At 47.5% G+C, this 25132-nt stretch overlaps 1 protein-coding gene and 1 long non-coding RNA gene across 21 annotated transcripts in view; one reads left to right on the top strand and one right to left on the bottom strand.

Moving 5' to 3' along the window:
• Positions 1-25132, bottom strand: part of DISP3 (dispatched RND transporter family member 3) — a 56526-nt gene that overhangs the window by 13030 nt on the left and 18364 nt on the right. For 9 of the 20 annotated variants that reach the window (XR_014805102.1, XR_014805105.1, XR_014805112.1 and 6 more), the window contains exons 2-10: positions 22152-23253; positions 21012-21231; positions 8990-9126; positions 7946-8080; positions 7350-7510; positions 5796-5935; positions 3545-3693; positions 3136-3300; positions 1751-1912 (exon numbers count right to left, since the gene is read on the bottom strand). Coding sequence is in view for 4 of the 20 variants with exons in the window: in XM_005664991.4 (XP_005665048.2) it covers positions 1751-1912; positions 3136-3300; positions 3545-3693; positions 5796-5935; positions 7350-7510; positions 7946-8080; positions 8990-9126; positions 21012-21231; positions 22152-23250 (2368 nt within the window). In the remaining 16 variants the exon portion in view is untranslated. The remainder of the gene's footprint in view (positions 1-1750; positions 1913-3135; positions 3301-3544; positions 3694-5795; positions 5936-7349; positions 7511-7945; positions 8081-8989; positions 9127-21011; positions 21232-22151; positions 23254-25132) is intronic. The other 11 variants (XR_014805104.1, XR_014805103.1, XR_014805106.1 and 8 more) reach the window with 3 other exon arrangements.
• Positions 10856-20282, top strand: LOC146402558 (uncharacterized). The gene is made up of 3 exons (XR_014805118.1): positions 10856-10927; positions 12340-16966; positions 17268-20282. It is a non-coding gene; the product is annotated as an uncharacterized LOC146402558 (long non-coding RNA).

Genomic DNA, 25132 nt, shown 5'->3' with positions numbered 1-25132 from the left:
GGCCTACACCACAGCCACAGCAACACAGGATCCAAGTTGCATATGAGACCTATACCACAGCTCACGGCCACTCCAGATCCTTAAACCACTGAGTGTGGCCAGGGATCGAACCCACATCCTATCGGATCCTAGTCGGGTTCGTTTCGCTGAGCCACGAAGAGAACTCCTGTTTTTAGTTTTCTAATGAGAGAAATTTTACACCTCCGAAAATTTGATCCTCACAATAATCCTAAGAGGTCGTTATTATTAACCCCATCGGACCAAGGAGGCAGAGTTTCAGGGCGGTCACATGACCTGCAGGGGCCGTGAGAGGCAGAGCCCTATGAGGAACAATCTTGTCTGTCCCTAAAGCTGAAGCTCTTTCTGCTACAATGCGTAGGGTCCCTTTAAGAGGCAGTTCAGAGGCTGAGAGAGAGAGGGGTTGGGGGCTGGACTCTGGCTGGGGTCCAGGCCCTTCCTCAAATGTTTCCAGGAGCTTCGGGATCATCCTGGGGCTTGTCCATCTGTGAAATGGGAGTAGGTACGGCTTTTTGCCTCCAGGCCCTGAGGGATGATGGGAAGACTGGCAGCACAGTGAGACTGGATTGGAATTTGATGCACAGGCAGGCGGGAGAGGAGCCGGAAAAGCAGCGGGGCTGCCTGCCTCCAATTTAGGAGGGGCTCCCGAGCACCTTTCTGAGCTGCAGCCGATTATTATCACGCATTTGGCTAATGCCATTACCAAGGGGAAGGCCAGGTTAATCTGAACACCGCCCTAATTAGATGAAGGCAATTACAGCAGTCAGTGGGTCTTCCCCCAGGAGCTGGAAGCACTCACCCAAGCATCTTCTCATTTGGTTTCTAACCACCCAGCAAAGCGGTATGACCTTGGCTCGACATCCCCCGCCCCCAACCCTGACCTCAGGCTCCCCTCTGGAAGATGAGAGCCTGGATCAGACTAAGTGTAAGGCAAGGAGGCATCTTCATCTCCCCTCTTTGCTCAGCCCGGGCTCGCACTCCATCACCATCTTGTAGATTTCACCTCCTAAAACCCTCTTGACTCCACTGCCACCATCAGCACACCGGCCACAGCCCCCACCATCTCTCATCTAGGTGACCACACTGGCTCCTACCTGGTCTCCCAGCCACGTTTCACCAAGCACACAGCACCAGGAGAGGCTTGATCATGGCCCCTCTCTGCTTAAAAACCCTCTACTAGCTTCCAGTGACAATTGCAATAAAATCAAGACTCCTCACTTCAACCCAGCAGGTGCTGCCCCAGCCCATCTGGGGAGCCTTAGCTCCTGCAACTCCCTCTCTCCAACTTGACCCCGGTCTTTTCCACCCTGGCGCTCCCCTCTGTCTAGACCACATCCCTTCTCCCCCCTCCCAGCTTGCCTAAGCCCTTCCCATTCCACAAGTCTTGGCTTAGACGCTGCCTCCTCCAAGAAGCCTTCCATGATGCTCGGCTCCCCAGGCTCCCTGCTTTTGGTCCACTACAGACCAGATCTACTAGTATAAGAGCCGCCTCAGCAGCGGAATGAATGCGGAGAGTTCAGGAAGCTTGTCTCGCCCACTGCAGTTTCTCCAGCACCAGCGCAGCTGGCACCTAGAACATATTTGTTCAATGAGATGTGGAAATTCTGAGGCTTAGAGGATTTGCCTGAGGTCACACAGTGACGGGGAGCCTGGATCTTGCATCTTTCATCTTTGAGATCTAGACTCCAAAGGCGGCAGAGGCCCCACAGGAGGCCATACCAGAAACCCTCACCTGAACAGGTGATGCAGGAGATGCCTTCAGCGCTCAGGTTGTACTTGAGGTCCAGCAGCACCTGGATGTTGGTATCAGGCCGGAAGAGCAGCGGGGCCCGGCTGGCAGGGCGGAGCCGGCTGGCAAACACCAGGGATAGGATGAGGATGGAGACAAAGAGTCCTGCAAGGAAAGGACAGGCGAGGCGGGGGGCTGAGTCTGGGCGGCACACTCATCACCGGGGCCTCCAGGGCCCAGGGAAAGAGCGGCTTCCTTTACGCAGGTGGGAGAGGGCGGGGAGGCAGGTACCCCAAGGGAGTGGGCAGAGGTACGGCGCCCCAGCCTATTGGTCCTCCAGGGGTAGGAGCCGGTTGTTAGGTGTGTCATTTGGGGGTCAGGATATAAGCTACAAGCCAGTTAGCATAAGCAGCTGGCACACCCCACTTGATCTTACACAACCTTAAACACTAATGATAATGATGATGATAGAGGCACTTAACTTTTATTGAGCACTTACTGCATGCCATACGCTGGGCTAAGTTTTTTTTTTTTATTTTATTTTATGGCCATACCCATGGCATATGAAGTTCCCAAGCCAGGGGTTGAATCTGAGCTGCAACTGCAGCAACGCCGGATTCTTGACCCACTGCACTGGGTAGGGGATTGAACCTATGTCTCCACAGTAACCGGAGCTGCTACAGTCAGATTCTTAACCCACTGGACCACAGCAGGAACTCACACTATGGCTTTCCTCACAACTGCCTTATCAGACAGCATTCTTGTCCTCCGTTACAGGACAGGAAACTGAGCCTCAGACTAACTGGCCTAGGCAAGGTGACACTGCTAGTACGTGGCAGAATTAGGATCCCAACTCAGGGAGTTCCTGTGGTGGCTCAGCAGAAACGAATCTGACTAAGATCCATGAGGTTGCAGATTCGATTCCTGGCTTCACTCAGGGGGTTAAGGAACCAATGTTGCCGTGAGCTGTGGTGTAGGTCGAAGACGCGGCTTAGATTCCGAGTTGCTGTGGCTCTGGCATAGGCTGGCATCTGCAGCTCCAATTCAACCCCTAGCCTGGGAACTTCTGTTTACCGTGGGTGCAGCCCTGAAAAAAAAGGATCCCACCTCAGCCAAGTTGGTCTAACGCCAGAGCCCAAGCACTGGGCACTTTGCTCTGCTGCCCAGCACGATGACTGGCACACAGTAGGTGCTCAGGAAGCAAGAGCTATTGTGGGACCAGCTTCATTCTACACGGGTAGGAGGTGAAGCTCCAAGAGAGTGAGCCTCTGAGCTCCAGCTCATTCGTGGGACGGGGGCAGGCTCCCAGTGCCTGCATGTCCTTTGAGGGGGTCTGTCCCCAACAAGAAGTTGTAAGATGCGGGCAGGAGAGCGGAGAGCTCACTTACCCACAATCACCCAACGGCTCTTGACGGCAGACCACAGGACCCAGTTGTGCAGCAGCTCCTGCAGCTGGATGATGAGCTGGCCCCGGCTGCCCCTGTCAGGAGCTGGCCCCAGGCCCTCGGGGGGCATGGACACCAGGGACACATCTCCCAGCTCCAGCGACACTGCTGGGGCAGAGCAGGGGCCCGTCAGAGGGCTGGCCCAGAAGCGGGTCAGAGCCCAACCTGGCCTCTAGCCTCTCCAGGGAAGCTTGATGGGGATACCCACAGCCCTCTCACCCAGCCTCCAGCTCAGGACCAGCCTGTCCTCAAGCCACCTTGTCAAGGGTTACTCCCCGCAGCCGGCCCCCATCCCTGGAGGCGGTCCCCGGTCTCGCCAGGCTCAGCGGGGCAGGCCTGCACCAGCTCTCACCTGGCTCCTCCTCCACGTTCAGCAAGGGGATGTCGTCATCCAGGTAGGGCATGGGGCCCTGTGCAGGGCTGCCCCCCGCTGGCTCGGGAGTCACAAACATGTCCCCTGGGAAGTGCAGGGAGCTCTTGCGGCCACATTTTTGGTGGCAGCTATGGAGAGAGTCAGGGGCAGGGATGAGTGCCGGGGATCTCATGAGTGGGCGGGGCAGGGCCCTGGCTTCACGTGAATTCAAGGATCACAGGGTGGCTACATTTCACATAGGACACACATCACACACTGCCAAGAACCTGCGCCTGACAGCTCTCCACAGCATCTCCCCCAGGGCCTCGGGTACCACGCCTCTTCTGGGAGACACAGGGTGACAGCAGCTGTTATCCAGAGAGAGGGAAGATGACACGCAGCTGCCCAGACATCAAGGGGACCAAAGCAGGGGTCATGCCTCTTCTGTCGTGTGGCCTCGGGGCCCTGACACCGGGAGGATGGAGAAGCGGGGCTGTGCTGAGGCTGAGGCTGCAGCGGAGTCCTGGGCTGGACTGAATGTGGGACCCAGGACTTGCTCTAGGGACTGGGGACAAGAATGATGGACACGGGGAACCTATTGAGTGCTACGTGCCAGGCGTGAGCTGTGGGCCGCCCGTGGATACTCTCACTGAATCCTTACGCCCATTCTACAGAACAGGAGACTGAGACACAGAGAGGTCAAGTAACAAGCCCTTGGTTCCAAAGCTGCCAGGCAAAGGGGGTGAGTCTGGATAAGACTGAGCAGACTGCTGCAACCACTGCCCCAGACTGGGCGTGGGGTGGGGCTGAGTTGGTGCTTCTGTCAAGATTAGAAATGAGGAGCCCTTTGCCTAAAAGTCACTTTGCTTCTATATCACAACATTGTCATAGAAAGAGTCAAACCTTTCTTTTTTGGCTTTGTTTGTAGGGCTGCACCCATAGCATACAGCAGGTCCCAGGCTAGGGGCTGAATTGGAGCTGCAGCTGCCAGCCTACACCACAGCCACAGCAACTCAGGATCCGAGCTGTGTCTGTGACCACAGCTCGTGGCAAAATCGGATCCTTAACCCACTGAGTGAAGCCAGGGATCGAACCCTCATCCTCACAGTTACTAGTCAGATTTATTACCACTGAGCCACAACGGGAACTCCCAGAAAGAGTTGAATCTTCATGTCCATGGAGCAGATGGCTGCACCTCAGCCTTGTGCAGTGCCCAACCTGTACCACCATGTGTGGCAGCCCTGAAGAGGGTATGCACAGGAGAGCTGAGTCATCCATCTTGGGCCCAAGGCTGAGCTCCCCACTGACCTCTCATCTCCTTCCCGCCCTTCCTTGGCTCACCATGGTCAGGTGGACGCTGTTACGGACCCCTGATATTCCTGCCTGTGCGTGCCCTGCCTGGAGCCCAGACCCTCCATCATTCCTCAGGGCTCCCAGCCCAGGCAGCCCCCAGGCATGATTCCATGTGGCCACCCTCCCTCCTCCCCCGACCAACTGGCCCACAAGACTCAACCCACAGTAGCAGCTCTGGGCTGATCTATTCAACCCTGCACATGGCTCACTGCGTCTAAATATTGCTTTTTCTCTGGGGATGACAACCCCAAGGACATTTAACATGGTGGCCAAGAGCGTGGGCTCCTGAGTCAGATTACGGGCTCTCAATCCTGGCTCTGCTGTCTATTAAACAGGTGACCTTGAGAAAGTTGCCCAGCCTCCCCAGGCCTTCATTTCCTCGTCTGTAAAATGGGTGAAATAAGAGGACCAGCTCCCAGGGTCCTGGGGGCAGGGGTGGTGAGAGCAAGACTTGTACAAAAGCATGTGCCCAGTTCTCAGCACATAGTAGGTGTTCGAATCTAACTACCAGACAGAATTCTCTTTTGCCTTTGCTCCCCCAGCAGTGCCCAGCATAGGACCAGGCATACAGAAGGTGCTCAATAGAGGGGTTCCTGCTGTGGCACGACAGGATCGGCGGCATCTTGGGAGTGCTGTGACGCAAGTTCGATCCCTGGCCCGACACAGTGGGTTAAGGATCCGGCATTGCCACAGATGCGGCTTAGGTCGTGACTGAGGCTTGGATCTGATCCCTGGCCTGGGAGTTCCATGTGCCGCAGGATGGCCAAAAAAAGGCAGGTGCTCACCAGTGATCATAGCTTTGGGGGGAAAGGGTGGCATGCTGAATGGCCCCCCATGGACCTGATAGATATTCCGAAGAGGAGGACATGGCCCCTGCCCCTCTGCCTGCCTGGCTTACCTGGTCTGGCAGGTGTTCTCCAGCGGTGCCATGTAGAGGCTCCAGATGCCCAGGGCCGCAGGCATGGTGAAGAGCACAGCCAGCCAGCAGCAGGACACGATGAGAGACATGAACAGGCCAAAGTCGTGGACGGCGGGGATCTGGCGATGGGGGGGGGCATGGGGGGATGTAGGGTGTCAGGCCTGGAGCTCAGGGAGTCCAGGGCCTCTGCAGCAAGGCCCTCAGGGCCCTGGACCACCCCCAACTGAGGCAGGACGAGGAGGCTGGGGCTGCTGGAATGGAGGCACTGGCCTAGAAGGACGGCAGAAGGGAAGGGCTGGTGCCAGGAGCATGGCAGGGGGAAGGATCCCGCCTCTGGTCTACACGGCAGCCTCTGCCTGGATAGTGCCTGGCATGGAGCAGGTGTTCCATAACTGTTCTTACTTGGAGGACGGAGGAAGGCACACCCTGTGAGAGCAGGCTTGTGTCAGCGACGGGGAAGGGAGAGAAAGCTGCTGAGAGGGAGACAGGGAGGCGGGGGCCTAGGAGCCAGGGCTGTGCTCCAGAAGTGTCACGGGGACCTGTGTGCCGGGGTGGCAGTCAGAAGGAAATGAGTCAACAAGCAGACAGGCCTTCCCTGTGAAACACTTTCCTGGTTGTCTCAGTTCAGCTCCTGAGGATCCACACATGAGGAAAGCAAGGCTCAGAGAGGTTCAAGAACCTACCTAAGGTCACACAGCCAGAAAAATGGCAGAGGTGGGATTTGAACCCAGGGCTGTCTATTTTCTGGATGTGGTTCTGTAGAAGGCCTGGAGAATCACAAAGTATCTAGTGGTTTCTAGGCAGGATCCTCAGCCCAGCTCATAAAAGCTCTCAAACTCAGGCAGGCTCACTGCCTTTTAGGTTCTGTCAACACTGAGGACCTGGCCTAAGATCCTTCTCCTGAGCCCAACTCAGAGACATGAAGAAGGGTGGGACCCCCGAGAGGACAGTCAGTGTGGGGGATGACAACAAAGCATGAAGCCGGTGGGCGAGAGGGCCCTGGACTGGGGCCAGGAGACTGGAGCAGGCTCACCACTGCCAGCTGTGGGACCATCTGCCAAATGGCCTTCTAGGCAGAGGGTGGATTTTAACTAGGGAGCATCAATAATGAAAACTACTTGGAGTTCCCACTGTGGTGCAGCAGATTAAGGACCTAGTGCTGTCTCTGTGGTGGTGCAGGTTTGAGTCTCAGCCCGGCAAAGAGGTTAAGGATCTGGCATTGCTGCAGCTGTGGCATAGGTCGTAGGGGCAGCTCGGATTCAGGATCTGTCCTGGGAGCTTCCACATGCCGCAGGAGCAGCTGATAATAATATTATTATTATTATTAATCAACACTACTTGTATTATTATCATTCTCCCATTTGTTACATTCCGGTGATAACAATTAGTAACAAAAATGGACTCTAGGGATGTGGCAAGTACCCGGAAGTAGAGGCTGCGGCGCCCTCAGAGAAGGGGTGGGTGGGATGAGCAGCGGCCAGGGGTGTGTGGGCGGGGCGGGAGGCGGAGCCAGGGCAGAGGGCGGGCTCCCACCTGCGAGAAGACATTAGCGGCGTAGGCGGCGGCTGTGGTCAGAGAGGTGAAGAAGGTGGCCTTGCCAGCCGTCTGGATGGTGTGGATCATCCGTAGCTGCGGGTCTTCCAGGTGGGTGGCCTGGCGGTAAGTGTTGATGAACACAAAGACGTCGTCCACGCCTACGGGAGGGAGTCCCAGGCCAGGGGGGGCGACTCAGGATCACTCTGCTGTCTCCAGGGTCAGACCCGACCTGAGCCAAGAATCCAAGCCCCACCCTCCGTGCTCTTGGGTCCCACTGCCTCCCCAGAACTAGGCCCTTCCTCCAAACCTTAGCCCCCTTCAAACACTTTCCCCACCATTCTTAACCTCCACCAGACATATCTACCCCTTTCCTTCTATCCCTTGGGGGCTCCATCCACCATATGCCAAGGATCTCCCACCATTCATACTCCCTACCCCACCCCAACCCCCCGGCAACTCCAAGGCTCTGAGGTCTGAGAGGGGATGCTTTAGAATCCCCATGGAAGCCAGGCTTTGCATCCTGGAAGAAGGTCCTTTTGGGGACAGAGTTCCCAAGTGAGAGGCCCATTACCATGGCAATGGAGGTGACTCACCAATGCCTACTATCACGAAGGCAGCCACCCCATTGAGGATGCCCAGGTACTGGATACCAAAGACCACGTGGTACAGGAAGAGGGCCACCAGGCAGCTGAGGCCAATGCTAGCAATCCCGAAGAAGGACAGGAACACTGGGGAGGGCGAGAGGCACAGGGGATAGAGCAGGGGGACCCAGCAGAACACACACCTTCAGTGGCCCTGACCCCCACTGGGTCTTGCCTCACACACCCCCACCTCCAGGGAGCATCTTCACCACCCCAACTGTGCCCAGCACAGCTGTCTATGCCCAGGGAAGGGGCCGGGCAGGAGGCCTGAGTGGGAGATGAAGCTGTTTCCGAGTAAGGCAGGTTGCTCATGGGCCCTCATCTTTGCAGAACTTACCTCAAGTGCTAGTATGGAATTATTATATATTTAATGCCTGTCACCCAAGTAGCCTAGAGGTTCCACGGGGGAAGGAAGTATGTCTGTGATGCTCAGCTCTAGACCTCTGGCACCTTAGAGCATCTGGCACATTGTTGGTATCCAGTTAAAATTTGTGACATGAATGAATGAATGTCTTTTTCATTTTTGAAGGTATGACCAATCTCTCATTCACATGGGCAATAAACAGTACCTACTGTATACACAGAAAGAAGCAGCTAGGGCACATGGGGAGATGGAGGTGGAAAAGTGAACTGACCCACTAAGGGCAGCTGGCCTGGGACTATAAAACAGGCTATGGAATAACCCCTAAGGTGTCCGATAGCCTATACTCTCCAAAACTTGTCAGCAAGGTTATCAGCAAGAAAAAGATGGTCAAAGGGCAAAAGGTTCAACTGTAGGAGGTCCTTGGATGGGGGCCCTTAGGTGTGGTCCCACCCACCTCTGCACCTTCAGCCTACCTGCCTGGGGTTAGGAGATGATGGCTGAGCACCCCTCCCCCTGACAGCAGTTTCAAGACCATTTCTGGCATTCCTGAGCAGGAAGGCTTTGTCCAGAGAGAAGCACACTGGGAAGAGAGAAGGGGCTGGCTCCATGTGGGGCCTTCAGAGAAGCCCTACCTGAGCAGGAGGTGAGAATGTAGACGAGGGCCGCGATGCAACTGCTGCTGATGAAGGCCAGGAGCATGTCGTTGTTGAAGGTTCTGCGCACCTCATAATCAAAGAGATCCGTCCCCCCATATAGAACCTGGACTTTGCTGGGGGAGGGAGGATACAGAAAGAGGAAAGACGGAGTGGATCAGAGATGGAGGAGGACTGGGAGACATCCACCTCACCAGAGACTCTTAGCTTGGCAGTACACTAGGATCACCTGGTAGCCTCCAAGAACCCTGATGTCCAGGCCGCACTAGACAAACTAAGTCAGAATGTCTGGGGTGGGGCCAAATCATCAGTGAGGTTGAGACCACTGCTCTACACAGACAACAACCAATTAGAGTCAAACTCTGTGTCACCTTCCAATTCTCAATTACTCACAGCAAAATTCTAAATTCAAACCAGCTTGCAGATATTCAGTTGTACACAGCTATTCAGTGTGCATTTCACAGAAGTTATTATTAAAAGAAAAACATAACCAAGCTGGTCAAGTTGAGTTTTAAAATACAAACAGGAGTGAGATTTGCATCTGACCAAGATGGAGTAACACAAGACGAAATCTAGATTTACCTCCCAGTAAAACTAACAAAAAAGGGGAAAATATATGAAAATAAGACTCTGGACATGAGCCAACAAAGAATGATGATCTCTGAGAGATGAGAAACAAAATGTGCTCTATAGTTACCTTGACTTACTGGCTTGAGAGTTTCCAGGGCTATGAGTTACTGGACTTCTCAAAAGAGGCTGAAAATTTTTCCAAACTTGATGAAAACATTATAATCAAATTGCTCAAAATCAGTGCCCAAGAGAAAATTTCCAAAGCAGCCTGAGGAAAAAGATGCACTACAGAGGAATAAAAATAAGGATGACAGCAGATTTCCCTTCAGAAATAATGCAAGCAAGAGGATGATGGAGCAAGATCCTTTACCTACTGGGAAAAAGTCAACCCAGAATTCTATATCCAGCAAAAATAAACTTAAAACACAAAGGCAAAATAAAGACTCTTTCAGTATACAGAAGCCGGAAGAATTCATCTCCAGTATACCTGCAATACATGTTAAAGGAAGTCCTTAAGGCAGAAGGAAAATGATAACAAATGGAACTATATATATATATATATCTACACAAAGGCACAAAAAGGACTGGAAACAGTAACAATATAAATAAATACATAAAATTTCCTTATTACTTATATATATCTTTTAAAAAGATAACTGACCACTTAAACAAAAATGATAATAATGGTGATGATGTAATGAGGGATTTATAACATATATGAAAATAAAATGTATGACCACAATAGCATAAAGGCAAGAAGGAAAGAAATGGTGGTATACTATTCATACATGAAGTGGTTTAACATCATTTGAAGGTATACTTGTAATTTAAAGATGTATACTATAAACCCTGAAGTAATCACTAAATGAAATAGTCATAGCTTAAAAACTAACAAAGGAAGTAAAAATGGATTAATAAAAAATTCTCAGTCCAAAAGAAGGCAAAAGGGAACTAAGACTATATAGGACAAAGAGAATAAAATAATACAGTCTTAAGTCTAACTATAGTAACAATGCATTAACTATAAATGGTCTAAATGCCCTAACCAAAAGTCAGAAAGTGATTAAATTTAAAAGAATCAAGAATTAGATGCCTACAAGAAACTCATTTTAGATACAGGGATAAATAGGTTAAAAACAAAAGTATAAAAAAAGATACACTACACTAACACGAATTTTTTTTAAAAAAAAGATGGAGTGGTTATATTGAGAACAAATGAAGTAAATTTCAGAGAAAAGAGTATTACTACAGATGAAGAAAGTAATTTAAAAATGATTTTTTTTTCTTTGTATGGCTGCACCTGCAGCATATGGAAGTTCCCAGGCTAGGGATTGAATTGGAGTTGCAGTTTTAAAATACACGAAGCAAAAAGTGATAGAAATGAAAAAAGAAATAGACAAACCTGCAATTATAGTTGGCTATTTCAAAACCTCTTTCACAATAATTGCTAGAACAATTAGACAGAAAAATCAGTAAAGGACACAGACAACTTAAAAAACACATTCAACCAACTTGACTTAGTTGACAATTATAGAACACCCCACCCAACAGCAGAATATACAATTCTTTTCAAGTGCAGAGGCAACATTTCCCAAGCCAGACTGTAGTCTAGACTCAGTAAATTCAGAAAAACTTATGTCACACAAAGCATGTTCCCTGACCACCAAAGAAATAAATTAAGGAGTTCCCGTCGTGGCAAAGCAGAAATGAATCTGACTAGGAACCATGAGGTTGCAAGCTTGATCTCTGGCCTTGCTCAGTGGGTTAAGGATCTGGTGTTGCTGTGGCTGTGGTGTAGGCTGGCAGCTGCAGCTCCAATTAGACCCTTAGCCTGGGAACCTCCATATGCCGTGAGTGAGGCCCTAAAACAGCAACAAATAAATAAATAAAAAAATTAATTAATTAAAAATTAGCAACAAGACAATATCTGAGAAATTTCTAAATATTTGGAGACTAGCACATTTTAAAATAATACAAGGATCAAAGAAGAGATCAAAAAGGGAAATTGAGAGTATTTTGAATTGAATGAAAATGAAAGCACAACAGTCAAAACTTGTGGGATGTCCTAAAACAATGCTTAAGGGGAATTTTATAGCAATAAACACCTGTATTAGAAAAGAAGAATGTTTTAAATCAATGATGTCAGCTCCTACTGCAAGAAAATAGAACAAGAAAAAATTATACATAGAGTAAGTGGAAGAAAGGAAATAATAACGATCAGAGTATAAGTAAACAAAGAGGAAGACAATAAAGAAAAATCAATGAAACCAAAACCTAGGTCTTTGAGAAGATCAATAAGATTGATAAACCTCAAGCCAGACTGATCATGAAAAAAAGAGATAAGCTATTACTACAGTTTTTATAAATATTCAAAATAATAAGGAATATTATTAATCACTTTGTACCAACAAATTTGACAATTTAAATGAAATGGACAAATTTCATGAAATATACTACCAAAGCTTGTGAAAGGATATATAAATAACTTTAATAACCTTACATGTATATTTAAAAATTTAATTTGTAGTGAAAACCTTCCCAGAAAGAAAACTCCAGATCCAGTTTCACTGGTGAATTCTATCAAACGTTTAAGGAAGAATAACACTAATTCTACACAAACTTTACAGAAAACTGAAGAGAAGAGAATACTTCCCACTTCATTCTGTAATACTGGAATTACCCTGATTTTTTTTTTCTTTGTATGGCTGCACCTGCAGCATATGGAAGTTCCCAGGCTAGGGATTGAATTGGAATTGCAGCTTCTTGCCTACACCACAGCTGTAGCAACTCAGGATCTGAGCTGCACTGCAACCTACACTGCAGTTTGTGGCAACACCAGATCCTTAACCTACTGATGATCAAGGCCAGGGATCAAACCCACATCCTCATGGTTCCTAGTCAGGTTCTTAACCCACTGACCCACAACAGGAACTCCAGAATTACCCTGATTTTGATACCAAAATCAAACAGTATACATTAAGAACATAAGCCAATAAAAAGTAATAATAGAATCTAACATTATATAAAAAGGATAATTATCATGACTGAGGAGGATCTACTTCAAGAATGCAAAGATGGTTTAATATTCAGAACACAACCAATGTAATTCACCATATTAAACTAAAAAAGAAATGTATGATCTCCCTACAGATGCAGAAAGCATTTGAGAAAATCCAATGTTCATGACTGATTTTTTTTAATAAAAAACTATCAGCAAATTAAGGATAGAAAGGAATTTCCTTAACTTGATAAAGGACATCTACAAAAAACCTACATACTTTGGTGGGAGATAATACAAGTTTGTCTGCTGTTTTCACTTTTATTCAACATTGTACTGGAGGTTCTAGCCAGTACATTCAGGCAAGAGAAAGAAATAAAAGGCATCCAAATTGGAAAGAAAGAAGGAAACCTGTCTTTATTAGCAAAAGACATAATTAATTACAGAGAAAATCAAATTAAATCTGCCAAAAAAGTCTAGAACTTATAAGGAAGCTTAACAAGGTTGCAGTATCCAAAATCAGTTATATTTCTATGTATTAGTTACTAACAATTTGCAAATAAAAATTTTAAAAAATTTACAGTAACGTAAGAATATGAAATGGGGTAAAAGACATCAGATATGCCATATTCATTGGTCATGAGACTCAATATTGTTAAGATAATCAGAGTTCCCTTACGGCTCAATGGATTAAGGATCCAGTGTTGTCACTACAGTGGCTTGGGTCGCTACTGTGGCATAGGTTCAATCCCTAGACCAGGAACTTCCACATGCCATGGGTAGGGCCAAAAAAAAAAAAAAAAAAAAAAAGATGTCAGTTTTCTTCAAACTGATCTGTGTATTTCACACAATCAAAATCAAGATCCCAGCAGACTTTTATTTAGAGGAATGGACAAACTGATTCTAAAATTCATAGGGAAAGGCAAGGGATCGAGAATAGCTAAAACAACTTTGCAAAAGAACAATAAATTTGGAGGACAAGACATAGTATAAAGTTACCATAATCAAGAGAGTGTAGTATTGGTGTGTGAATAAAAAACTAGATCAATGGAACAGAAGAGTTTAGAAACAGATTCATATATATATGGACAAAAGATTTTTGTCTAAGATACAAAGGCTATTCAGTAGAGAAAAGTGATCTTTTCAATAAATGATGCTGGAACAATTGGAAATCCATATAAAAATAACAAATAAATATCAGCCCTTTAGACCATATACAATCCATGCCTTGAACCATATAGAAAAATTACTTCAAAATACAATACCACAGAACTAAATGTAAAACCCTATTTTAGAATGGTCAATAGATCTAAATAAACAGTTACCAAGTTTACCAATGAAGGTAAATGGATATCAGATAAGCACATGAACATGAATAGGAATTAGGGAAACTCAAATTAAAATCATGATGAAATCACCAGGAGTTTCCTGGTGACCTAGCTGGTAAGGTGTTGTCCCTGCTGTGGCTCGGGTTCAATTCCAGGCCCAGAACTACTGCATGCCACAGGCCTGGATCCTCCCCCCCAAAAATCACAATGAGCTATCACTACACACCTGGTTGAATAGATAACATTTTTAAAATTGACCATACCAAGTGTTAGAGTGGTTGTGTAAGAACTGGAATTCTCATACACTGGGAATGTAAAATGGTAAAGCCAACTGGGAAAACAGTCTGGCAATTTCTTAAAAAGTTAAACACACACCTACCATAAGACCCAGTCATTTAACTCTTAGCTATGTATGTAAGACAAATGAAAGCCTAAGTCCATACAAAAGCTTATACATGAATATTCATAGCAGCTCTATCTGCAATAACCAAACCTGGAAACAGCCCAAATATCTATAAATAGGTGAGTAGATGAACAAAATGTGGAGTTTCCAGACAGTGGATATTATTCAACATTTAAAAAGAATAAACTATCAATACATGCAACAACATGGATACAATCCAAAATAATTAGGCAGAAGGAAAGAGGTCAATCAAAATTGTGCATGGTAATGATGCCATGTATATAAAACTGCAGATAATGAAAACCAGTATAGAGCGATAGAATACAGAAGGTGGTGCCTGGGGTGGCAGCGGGAAGGAAAGGTGAGGCAGGATGGAGTGATTATCAAAGGAACATGAGTAAACCTCTGGGGGTGTTGGGTTCATTCACTCTCTTGATTGTGGTGAAGGTTTTATGGTGTACAAATGGGTCAAAACTAATCACATTGTGAACTTTAAGTACATGCAGTTGGTTGTATGTCAACTATAATTCAATGAAGCTATTTTAAAAACCAGACAGGATAAAAAAAACCAGATATTTAAGTAGAAAAGATATTTGGATTAGCTACTTTGTTGAATTAAATGGGTTAATTGATCTTTCATTAGAGTAGAAAACTGAAAGTTCAATCAATTGTTCATTCATTCATTCATATAGCATTTATAGAATGCCTTCTAGACTCCAGGTCCTATCTTAGTTACTGGCTTTAAAAAGACACAGATCCAAATTTTTTTCTTTTTTGTCTTTTTGCCTTTTCTAGGGCCGCTCCCACGGCATATGGAGGTTCCAAGGCTAGGGGTCTATTTGGAGCTGTAGCTGCCGGCCTATGCCACGGCCACAGCAATGCGGGATCTGAGCCGCATCTGCAACCTACACCATAGCTCATGGCAACGCCAGATCCTTAACACACTGAGTAAGGCCAGGGATCAAACCTGCAACCTCATGGTTCCTAGTCCGATTCGTTAACCACTGAGCCACGACAGGAACTCCACAGATCCAAATTTTCACTCTCAAGTACAAAAGAATAGCTCATGCAAGACCAATACTCCTGCTTAGAACTACTAAGAAATCAGATAAAATTGAGAAATCATCTGTTTGAGGACATTAGAGACTTCCTGAAGCAATGAGATCTAGAGGGCTAAGACTCCAGAAAGGGAAGAATCTACAGAATATAAGCTTCCCATTTACAGCTGTGTTTACCCTGGTGGCAGCTGTTGATTCTGAACACAAGCAGGAAGCTAAAAATCTAGGCTGGGAGTTAGAAAGACTAGCTGAGCTTTGGGCAGAGACCTGCAGACCAGCATAGCATAAAGCCAGTTTCTTGCTCAGCATTTCTGCCAAGTACTGGGGCCCTGTGTGGTATCAGGCTAAAAATCTAAGCAGGAAGCCTCTGAAAAAGCAGAGTAGAGGTATTTTTAGTAGTTTTGAGAGACAAAGATTAGTTTTTGGAATGTGTCAGGGGAAGGGGTGCTGCAGAATACACAAGGCTTTCAGTTGAAAATCCTAGAGAACGAAGGGCAAACTAAAGGTATGTTGAGACTTTTCAGGACTACAAACCAGCCTTGACTACATGTAACTGCTAACTGTTTAAGTGCTAAGCCACAATTCCATCTGCCTAGTGGAAGGAAAGACAAACTTTCTCTGGAAGAAATAACATTATCTGGACCTCTATGTTTTTATACACTATGTTCATTGCTCAGTAAAAATTACCAGGCATGCTCACTGGCAGGACCATGTGACAAAAAAACAAGTGAAAGAACAGATCACAGAGATAAATCCCTAAGTTATCCATAATGGCCAGTTAACTTAATATGCTTAAGAACATAGAGGAGAATATGGGCAAAATAAACTAGGTGTTGAAAAATTTCACAAGGAATTTAGATATATAATAAAGAATCATTGGAAATTCTCAACAGAAAAACATAAAAGTAACATCAAAATCTCAGTAGACGTTAAGATTAGATAGAGCAAAACTAGAACACACCCTCACACCATGTACAAAAATAAACTTAAAATGGCTGAAAGACCTAAATATAAGACAAGACACCATCAAACTCCTGGAAGAGAATATACGCAAAATATTCTCTGACATCAACCTTACAAATGTTTTCTCAGGTCAGTCTCCCAAAGCAAGAGAAATAAAAGCAAAAATAAACCCGTGGGACCTAATCAAACTGACAAGCTTTTGCACAGCAAAGGAAACCAAAATGAAAACAAAAAAGACAACTTATAGAATGGGAGAAAATAGTTTCAAATGATGCAACTGAGAAGGGCTTAATCTCTAAAATATACAAACAACTTATATAACTCAACAGCAAAAAAAACAATGGAAAAATGGGCAAAAGACCTGAATAGACTTTTTTCCAAAGACGATGTACAGATGGCCAACAAGCACGTGAAAAAACGCTCAATATCCCTGATTATTAGAGAAATGCAAATCAAAACTACCATGAGATACCACCTCACACCAATCAGAATGGCCATCATTAATAAGTCCACAAATAACAAGTGCTGGAGGGGTTGTGGAGAAAAGGGAACCCTCCTGCACTGTTGGTGGGAATTAAGCTGGTACAACCGCTATGGAGAACAGTATGGAGGTACCTTAGAAATCTATACATAGGAGTTCCCGTCGTGGCGCAGTGGTTAATGAATCCGACTAGGAACCATGAGGTTGCGGGTTCGATCCCTGCCCTTGCTCAGTGGGTTAACGATCCGGCGTTGCCGTGAGCTGTGGTGTAGGTTGCAGACGCAGCTCGGATCCCGCGTTGCTGTGGCTCTGGCGTAGGCCGGTGGCTACAGCTCCGATTCAACCCCTAGCCTGGGAACCTCCATATGCCGCGGAAGTGGCCCAAGAGATAGCAACAACAACAACAAACAACAACAAGAGACAAAAGACAAAAAAAAAAAAGAAATCTATACATAGAACTACTATATGATCCAGCAACCCCACTCTTGGGCATATATCTGGATAAAACATTCCTTGAAAAAGACGCATGTTCATTGCAGCTCTATTCACAATAGCCAAGACAGGGAAACGACCCAAAGGTCCATCGACAGACAAATGGATTAGGAAGATGTGGTATGTACATATAATGGAATACTACTCAGCCATAAAAAAGAATGAAATAATCCCATTTGCAGCAACATGGATGGAACTAGAGACTCTCATACTGAGTGAAGTAAGTCAGAAAGAGAAAGACAAATACCATATATGATATCACTCATATCTGGTATCTAATATACAGCACAAATGAATCTTTCCACAGAAAATAAAATCATGAACTTGGAGAACAGACTTGTGGTTGCCAAGGGGGAGGGGGAGGGAGTGGGATGGATTGGGAGTTTGGGGTTAACAGATGCAAACTATTGCTTTTGGAATGGATTAACAATGAGATCCTGCTGTGTAGCACTGAGAACTATGTCTAGATACTTGCAACAGAGCATGACAATGGGAGAAAAAATTATGTATACATGTATGTGTAACTGGGTTCCCATGCTGTACAGTGGGAAAAAAATTGTGTTGGGGGAAATAACAATAAAAAATAAAAATAAAAAACTAAAATAAAAAAATATAAAAAAGATTAGATACAGTGGAAGACAGGACCAATGAATTGGAATATCTAAACCAAAACATGGAAAGAAAAGCTAGAATAGAAAAACTTGGAAAAGAGCATTGAAAACACATGGGACTTGTGTAAGACAGGCTACAGGAATGCACTGTACAACATAGGGAATACAGCCAATATTTTATAATATCTGTAAATGGAGTGTGACCTTTAAATTTTTTAAATACATTTTTAAATGAAGAAAGCAGCATGCCAATTACCCAGACTCTTCAGCTTACCTTTCCAGCTTCCACCTGTTATTATCAAACATATATATATTTAAAAAGAAAACACATGGGATTCTGAAAATATCTGTGTACTTAGAATCCCAAAAGGAGAGGAGACACAAAATGAGGTATAAACAATATTTGAAGAGATATAGCCAGGAAATTCCTAAAACTGATGAGTTATCAATCCATAGATAAAAGAAGATCTGAGCTTCTTAAGCAGAACAAATACTAAGAAAACCACACTAATATATATCATAGTGAGATTGTTGAAACCAAAGACAAAGAAAATCTTAAAAGCAGCCAGAGGAATAAAAGCAATTCTTCAAAGGGGCAAAAAAAGATTTATGGCTGACTTTTCACCAAAAATGATAGAAGTCACAACACGATGGATTGACATCTTTAAAGTACTAAAAGAAAATAACTGTAAATTTATAATTCTATACCAACAGAAATATATTTCAAAAATGAAAGTAAAATAAAGATGATTCCTATGCAAACAAAGCAGAGGATTTATCACCAGTTAAGTCTGCATTAAAAAAAAATACTAAAGAGAGTTCTTCAAATACAAGGAAAATGATCCCAGAGGGAAATATGAAATTGCATAAAGTAATGAAAGGCAGCAGAAATGTAAATTTGTGAGTAAGTATAAATGGATCCTGAATCAGTAAAATAATTTCATGTCTTATGAGGTTTAAAATGTAGGTAGAATTAGGAGCTCCCTGGTAGCCTAGTAGTTAAGGATCTGACATTCTCACTGTTGTGGCTCAGGTTCGAACCTCTAGCCTGGGAACTTCTTCATGCTGTGTGCGTAGCCAAAAAGATATATATAGAATTAACATGCGTGCAACAAAAATGCAAAAGGCTGAAGGGGTATAAATGCAATGAATGAGTTCTAAGATTCTAGTATATCAGGGATACAATTTGCATTATTCTGAAATAAGTCAAGGTGCATGTTGCCATCTGTCAGGTAACCAATAAAAGACGGACAAAAAAGACTCATTAATTCAAAAGAAGGGACTGAAGCAAGTCTACAGAGGTCCTGCTTGTCACCACTCCTATGAAGTTATGGGGGGATGGTAAGGGGAAGAGAAGTTGTTTTGTTTGTTTGCTTTTTTTTTTTTTAAACCCAGGACAGGGGTTCTGTCTCAGCAGCTGAACATATCAAGCAGAGGTAATTGTTGGTATCTGAAACCTTAAAGATCCTTCTATAGCCAGCCCCTCCCAGATTCCCAACCCAGCCAAGTACCTTTCCCTGGGAGTACTTCCATCCTCTATCCATCCATTCATCCATCTAGCCACCTGAACACCCACCCATCCATCCATTCCCCAAATAAATCCCTACTAAGAGTTGCCTGGTACTGTGCTAGGGGCTAGTTCTACAGAAAAGAAGCAGGAGCAATCCCAGTCCTCAAAAAACTCACATTCCACTGAGACATAATTAAACTAGAACATTCTCAGACTTTAATATGCAAACAAGTCACCTGCAAAGTCTGTAGGTCCAGGACAGGGCTTGATATTCTGCATTTCTAATAAGACCCCAGGTGAAGGTGATGCTGATTCAAGAGTTGTGGTTTGAATGACAAGGAGTTTAAAAACTAAAATACAGTGACAAGTGCTATGACAAAATTATAGCTCAGAGAGGTGAAACAGCTCGCTGAAACTCCCACAATGACGTGGGGTAACCAGCATCTAAGCCAGATATGCCTGACTCCAAAGCCTGTGTATATTCTCCCTTACAGAGAAGGAAAGGGGCTGTGGATGTGGGAAGGCTGGTCATTTAAGGCAGCCTCGAGTAAAAGTTGCCTGGGCTGCATCTTAATGGATGAACAGGGGTTTGCCTGGCAATGGAGCAGGGCTGGGAGAAGGCTCTTAGTGCAGCCACCGGAGTAAAGACACACAGGGTGAGGGCTCTGGATTGGAAAGCCTGGATTTTCAATCCCACTGCACCAATTATACGCCTTAAAATTTTGGACAGCTTACTTTATTATACTGTGTCTCGGTTTCCTCAACGGTAGTATGGAAAGAATCCTAATAGCCTCATTGGGCTGGTGTAAGAATTCAGTTAGGTGGTATGTATAAAGGGCTTAGAACAGTGTGCAGCACAGATGAAGCACTCAATAAATGTTAGCTCTGATTATTCTAGCAGTTACTCAATAAAGGAAGGAGGGTGTTTCGGAAAGAAGGATCCCGCCTGTGTCAGGGGCTGGCTTGTCCAGGCGGGAGACCAAAAGGCATAGGAATTACTGCCCTGCAGGACTGATAGGTGCTCTTTTTCTGGGGAGGGGCCCAGCCGTATTCTCAGACACACATCCCAAGGATTGGAGGCCAACCAAAGCACCCACTGCCCCAAAGCTCGTTCCCATCTTTTAGTTCCTCTCCTCCTAAGGACTGCAGAGGGAGTGCAGGATTCCTCATCTCCATTTTACCAGGAACCGAGGCCCAGAGAAGTGAAGTCACTTGCCCACTATCTCCCTGGATAGGAGAGGCAGCGAGGAACTCCTTACTCCCTGGTCAATACTCTCTCCAGAAAGCCTTCTAACACCATCTCAATACACAAGACCTCCAGGGCAGACGTTCCTCCAAAGCCGTCAGGTTCACTAACCATTAGCACTGATCAGGAAAAGTGCTCTTTCATCTGTCAGAGTGATGAGGAGGATGTATCTGGCTCTGCCCCTGATGTGAATAGACAGACTTTCTAGGGAAGGGTTGCAGGGAAGGGGATCTGGGGTGTGATGAGAAAGGAGCACCTGGAAATCCATTTCCTACCCAGTTACTTCCCTTTCCTCCTACAAACAAGGGCAGGCACACACCGGATGCAGCTGGACCTCCTACCTAGTGGACTGCTTGGCCAGCATGGCCACGTAGGTGACCACGAAGCTCTGAAACTTAGCTCGCTGCTCCTCCCAGCGATCATCCACCGAGTAGTAGTTGGGCAGGGGTGCTCCAAAGAGGATCTCGCTGCGCAGGAGAGAGCTCTTGAGGTTTTCTGCGGAGAGGCCCTCGTCCACGTACCAGTAGAACTCAGGGTGAGTCATGGCCAGCTCTAGGGAGCCTGCAGGGGCAGGGGTGGGGGCCCAAGGAGCTCAGTAGGTCAGCTCCCACCAACACTCCATCAGTCATTCTGTCCTCCGCAACATCTCACCCCCTCTTTAGGCCGCGGGGAAACTGTCCCAGCTTGGGCTGCCTCCAACTGTCTCTAGTAGGACAGCGGGATGGTTAGGAGAAATCACAGCTGTCTAAGAGGCGCTGCCCCCGCCCCGATCTGCGCAGGTGGCGCCCCCGACACTGACATCTTCATTTCAGTTTGAACTTCACCTAATTCCAAGGCTCAGGCTCTACAATCATGTACCTCCTTCCCCTTCCAGTCCTTCCTTCATCTGCTTAGAACCCCGCCCAGTTCCCACCCAAGCTCCGCCCCTACAACCTGCCTCTGGCCCCGCCCCACTCTTTCTCAAATCCTAAATGTACCTAACTCCACCTTGATCTTCCTTCAACCCCAGCTTCTCTCCAAATGTCCAGTTCTCCATAACCACACCCCAGCTTCCCTCTAATCAGCCTCACACCCAAGTCCCATCCTAAATCTTATCTAACTCTGGCCACAGTACAACTCCCAATCTCTCTCATTCTAGGTGTGCACCCAAAGCCCTTCTTGCCTCCCTCAGATCCCAACTCACACCCAATCCCACCCCCTGCCCTTCCTCAATGAATGGCCCCCAGACCTGCCCGGCCCTCAGTTCCAGCCAGACTCCACCAGTTTCAACCCTATCTTCCTACAAACGGGTAAAACACCTAAACAAGAATCAAGCCTTCCCTCAACCTCCAAGCCCAGACCCTAGCCTTATTAAGCGGCCCCAATGCCATCCCTTAGAAGCCCCACCTACCCTCAGGCTCCACCCCTTGCAAGTCCCACCTCCAGCCTCCTCCAGACTGGGTCCCTAAGGCCCTGCCCCAGCCACACCTAGGGCTGCTCACCCCGGATGTCGGCCAGGTCCTGGCCCATGCCATCATAGTAAATCTTGCCACCCCTCTCAGTGGGGAAGAAATAGGTCATGAGGGAGCTGGGCGGGGAGCAGTAGGAGTAGGAGCCGAGCGGCAGGTCCTTGAGCACTTCATGAGGCTTCCAGCAGAACTCCCGGAAGCCAGGGTGGTCCATGATCTTGCGCTCAATTTCGTGGATTGTGACTAGCCGCTCACTCGTGAAAATATTGCGCTCTGCGTCGCCACGTGCCAAGAAGATGAGCTCGATGCGCCAGTGCGCGTGCGTCTGGGTATTGGCGCTCACGTAGGAGCGTGAGTAGTCCCAATGCGAGGCGCCCCGGCGGGCACGGCTCTGATTGGCTGCGGCCGAGGGTAGGGGTGGGGGGCTGAGTTGGCGCCGCCCATTCTTGGCCGGCCCCTGGCTCAGCCGGGCTTCACTCTGGTTGGCAGCCGGGCCCCCCAGGGGCGGAGTCTCACGCCGAAGACGTCCGTTCCGATGGGCGGCTGCCTTCCGAGCTGTGGGGCTGTCCCAGGCCAAGTCTGGGCCAAGCTGCGCCTTTGTAGGGAACGTACGCGGGGCCCTGGCTACTGGCCGGGAGCGGTTTCCTAGATGCAGCTGCTGCAGCTGCTCGGAGATGAGGCGCTGGAGTGTCTCGGAAGTGAAGTCAGCCAGGTCGCGCCGGTTGCGGCCCCAGGACCCAAACTGGGACTTGAGAGCCAGGGTGAGGGCGTCGAAACGCTGGGAGGCCTCATGGTTGCGGATCTCAAAGGCGTTGTAGGAGATGTCAATATCCAGAGGCGGGTAGTAGAGGAACATGAAGGCCGACAGCGCCGTGGGGATACTGCAGCCCAGGAAGAGCACCAGCCCCGCACAGCACGGATTGGTGAAGGCCCAGCCCAGGGTATTCCAGAAGCCCGAGGCTGGGGGCCCGGAAGGCAAGGTCCAGCGCCGCCAGCAACACTGCCCCCCAGCCCCAGCTTGGGGCCCCGGCTTCTGGGCCCTCCTAAAAGCCTCGCTCGCTGCTTCCTCCTCCTCTTCCTGTTCCTCCTCTAGCCATACATCCTGCAGCAAGGGGTCATCCTCCGAGTCCATAGCCTACAGGAGAGGGAGACGGTCAGCAGGCTGCCCAGAGAGAGATGGTGGTGCCCTGTAGCTGCAGTGGCCCAGCCCTGAGCGTTAGCCCTGCCCCCTCTTAGCCAAGACAAATACCGCAAATACTTAACATCAAGCAGACATTTAACTCAACTGAATTCAACCACATGTGTACACAAGGAAGAAAAAATCCTGTTGTTTGCTCATCACACCTCCCAACTAGGTCAGGGCTTTCAAGGCCGCACAAAAAGGAGACTCAGAGCCCAGCAGCAAACAGAAGAGCTCTTTCCTCCCTGTGTAAGAGACATTGAGGGGAATTTTGACTATGCATGATTTCCCAATTTTTGCTGCATTCTCTGATTTTAGAACTCAAAGCCAGTGTGAGGTGCGACTTCACTGCAATCACTTTTTTTTTTTTTTTTTTTTTTGTCTTTTGCCTTTTAGGGCCGCACCCGCAGTATATGGAAGTTCCCAGGCTAGGAGTCGAATTGGAACTGCGGCTGCCAGTCTACACCACAGCCACAGCAACGCGGGATCTGAGCTGAGTATGCGGCCTCCAACACAGCTCACAGCAATGCCAGATCCTTAATCCACGGAGCGAGGCCAGGGACTGAACCTGCATCCTCATGGATACTAGTCGGGTTCATTAACCACTGAGCCAAGATGGGAACTCTGCAGTCACTTTTATTGGATGAGCACCTATAAAGTACCTTCCCAAAGTATAAGGGTAGAAGGGAAAGAACACGCTTTTTGGATTCAGACAGACCCTGTGTGGGATCCTGGTAGCGTGAACATGGGCAAGGCAGTGAACCTCTCTGACCGTCAGAGTCTTCATCTACAAAACAGAGGTGACCATTCCTGCCGCTCATGACTGTGGGAAGGGTCATGGGTGGAAGCTCTCTGCAGCCTCTGTAGTATATTAGTTATGATCTGTCACATGAACAAATTTCTTTGCTTCTCTCTGGGGACCGTAATGTGCTCAGCCATTGTCCATGAGGCTCTGCCAGGGCTGGGTGCCTGTCATGATTCTCTTTAAGACCTCTCAACAGCTCCCCACCCCCTCTTTGGGACCCTGCAGCTGCAGCCACTGCTCGTCAGGCTTGGACCACTTAATATGCAACGCCAGGGACGTCAAAGCTTTGGGCACAGGCAGGCGCCGGGCATTTGTCTCCCCAAGTCTTGGGCTCAAGCAGCAGGAGGGCCTGGCAGGAGAGGGCAGCCTGAGGACTCCCACAGGGTGGCCCAAAGGCAGGAGGCCTTCTGGCATCCCTGGGCATGGCCTGTCCCCTTGTCCTCCCTGCCCTCTGTTTGGATGGAGAAAGACTCACTACCCAGTGAGACGCCAGGCCGGGAGAGGAGGAAGCTAATTATGCCAGAGCTAGCTAATTAAGGCTGCCTTTCCTATTAACATTCTCTAGAATGCTCCATTTCAATTAGATGGCCTGTCCGGGAAGAGGGGGCTGCCGTCAGCCCAAAGAAAGTGAGGAAGAGAGGGACGAGGGGGAGAAGGGGAACAGAGACAGAGAAACGGGACATGGGAGATATGAGAGAAGGATGAACACAGGAGAGAGACGGAGAGGAGAGTGGGTTAGGGGGCAGGGGTTGGAGACTGAGATGCAAACAGGGAAACAATGGAGGAGAAAAATCAGAAGGGTGAGTGAGGGGTGCGGAGAGTGGGTGGGAGAAGAACAGAAGACTGGAAAGGGAGAGCAGCCAGGAAGGGGCAGGAGCTGCTCCTGTGATGTGCAAGATCCCTGGGGATGCAAAAAGAAACTTCCCATTTCGGATGGCCCAAAGGGCGCCTACCTGCCCTGAGGCCCAATCTGCCTTAGCAGAAAACTCCTGGGAGTGAACAAGAGGCAGCTCGCCCTGTCTCCAAAGG

Source organism: Sus scrofa, chromosome 6 (genome assembly GCF_054392235.1).
Source record: "Sus scrofa isolate SSC_HxYL_T2T_F1_AM1 chromosome 6, Sscrofa_HxYL_maternal_Yorkshire_Landrace_v2.0, whole genome shotgun sequence".
Lineage (NCBI taxonomy): Eukaryota > Metazoa > Chordata > Mammalia > Artiodactyla > Suidae > Sus > Sus scrofa.
The sequence above is the reverse complement of the archived record's forward strand: the minus strand, read 5'-3'. Positions and strand labels throughout refer to the sequence as shown.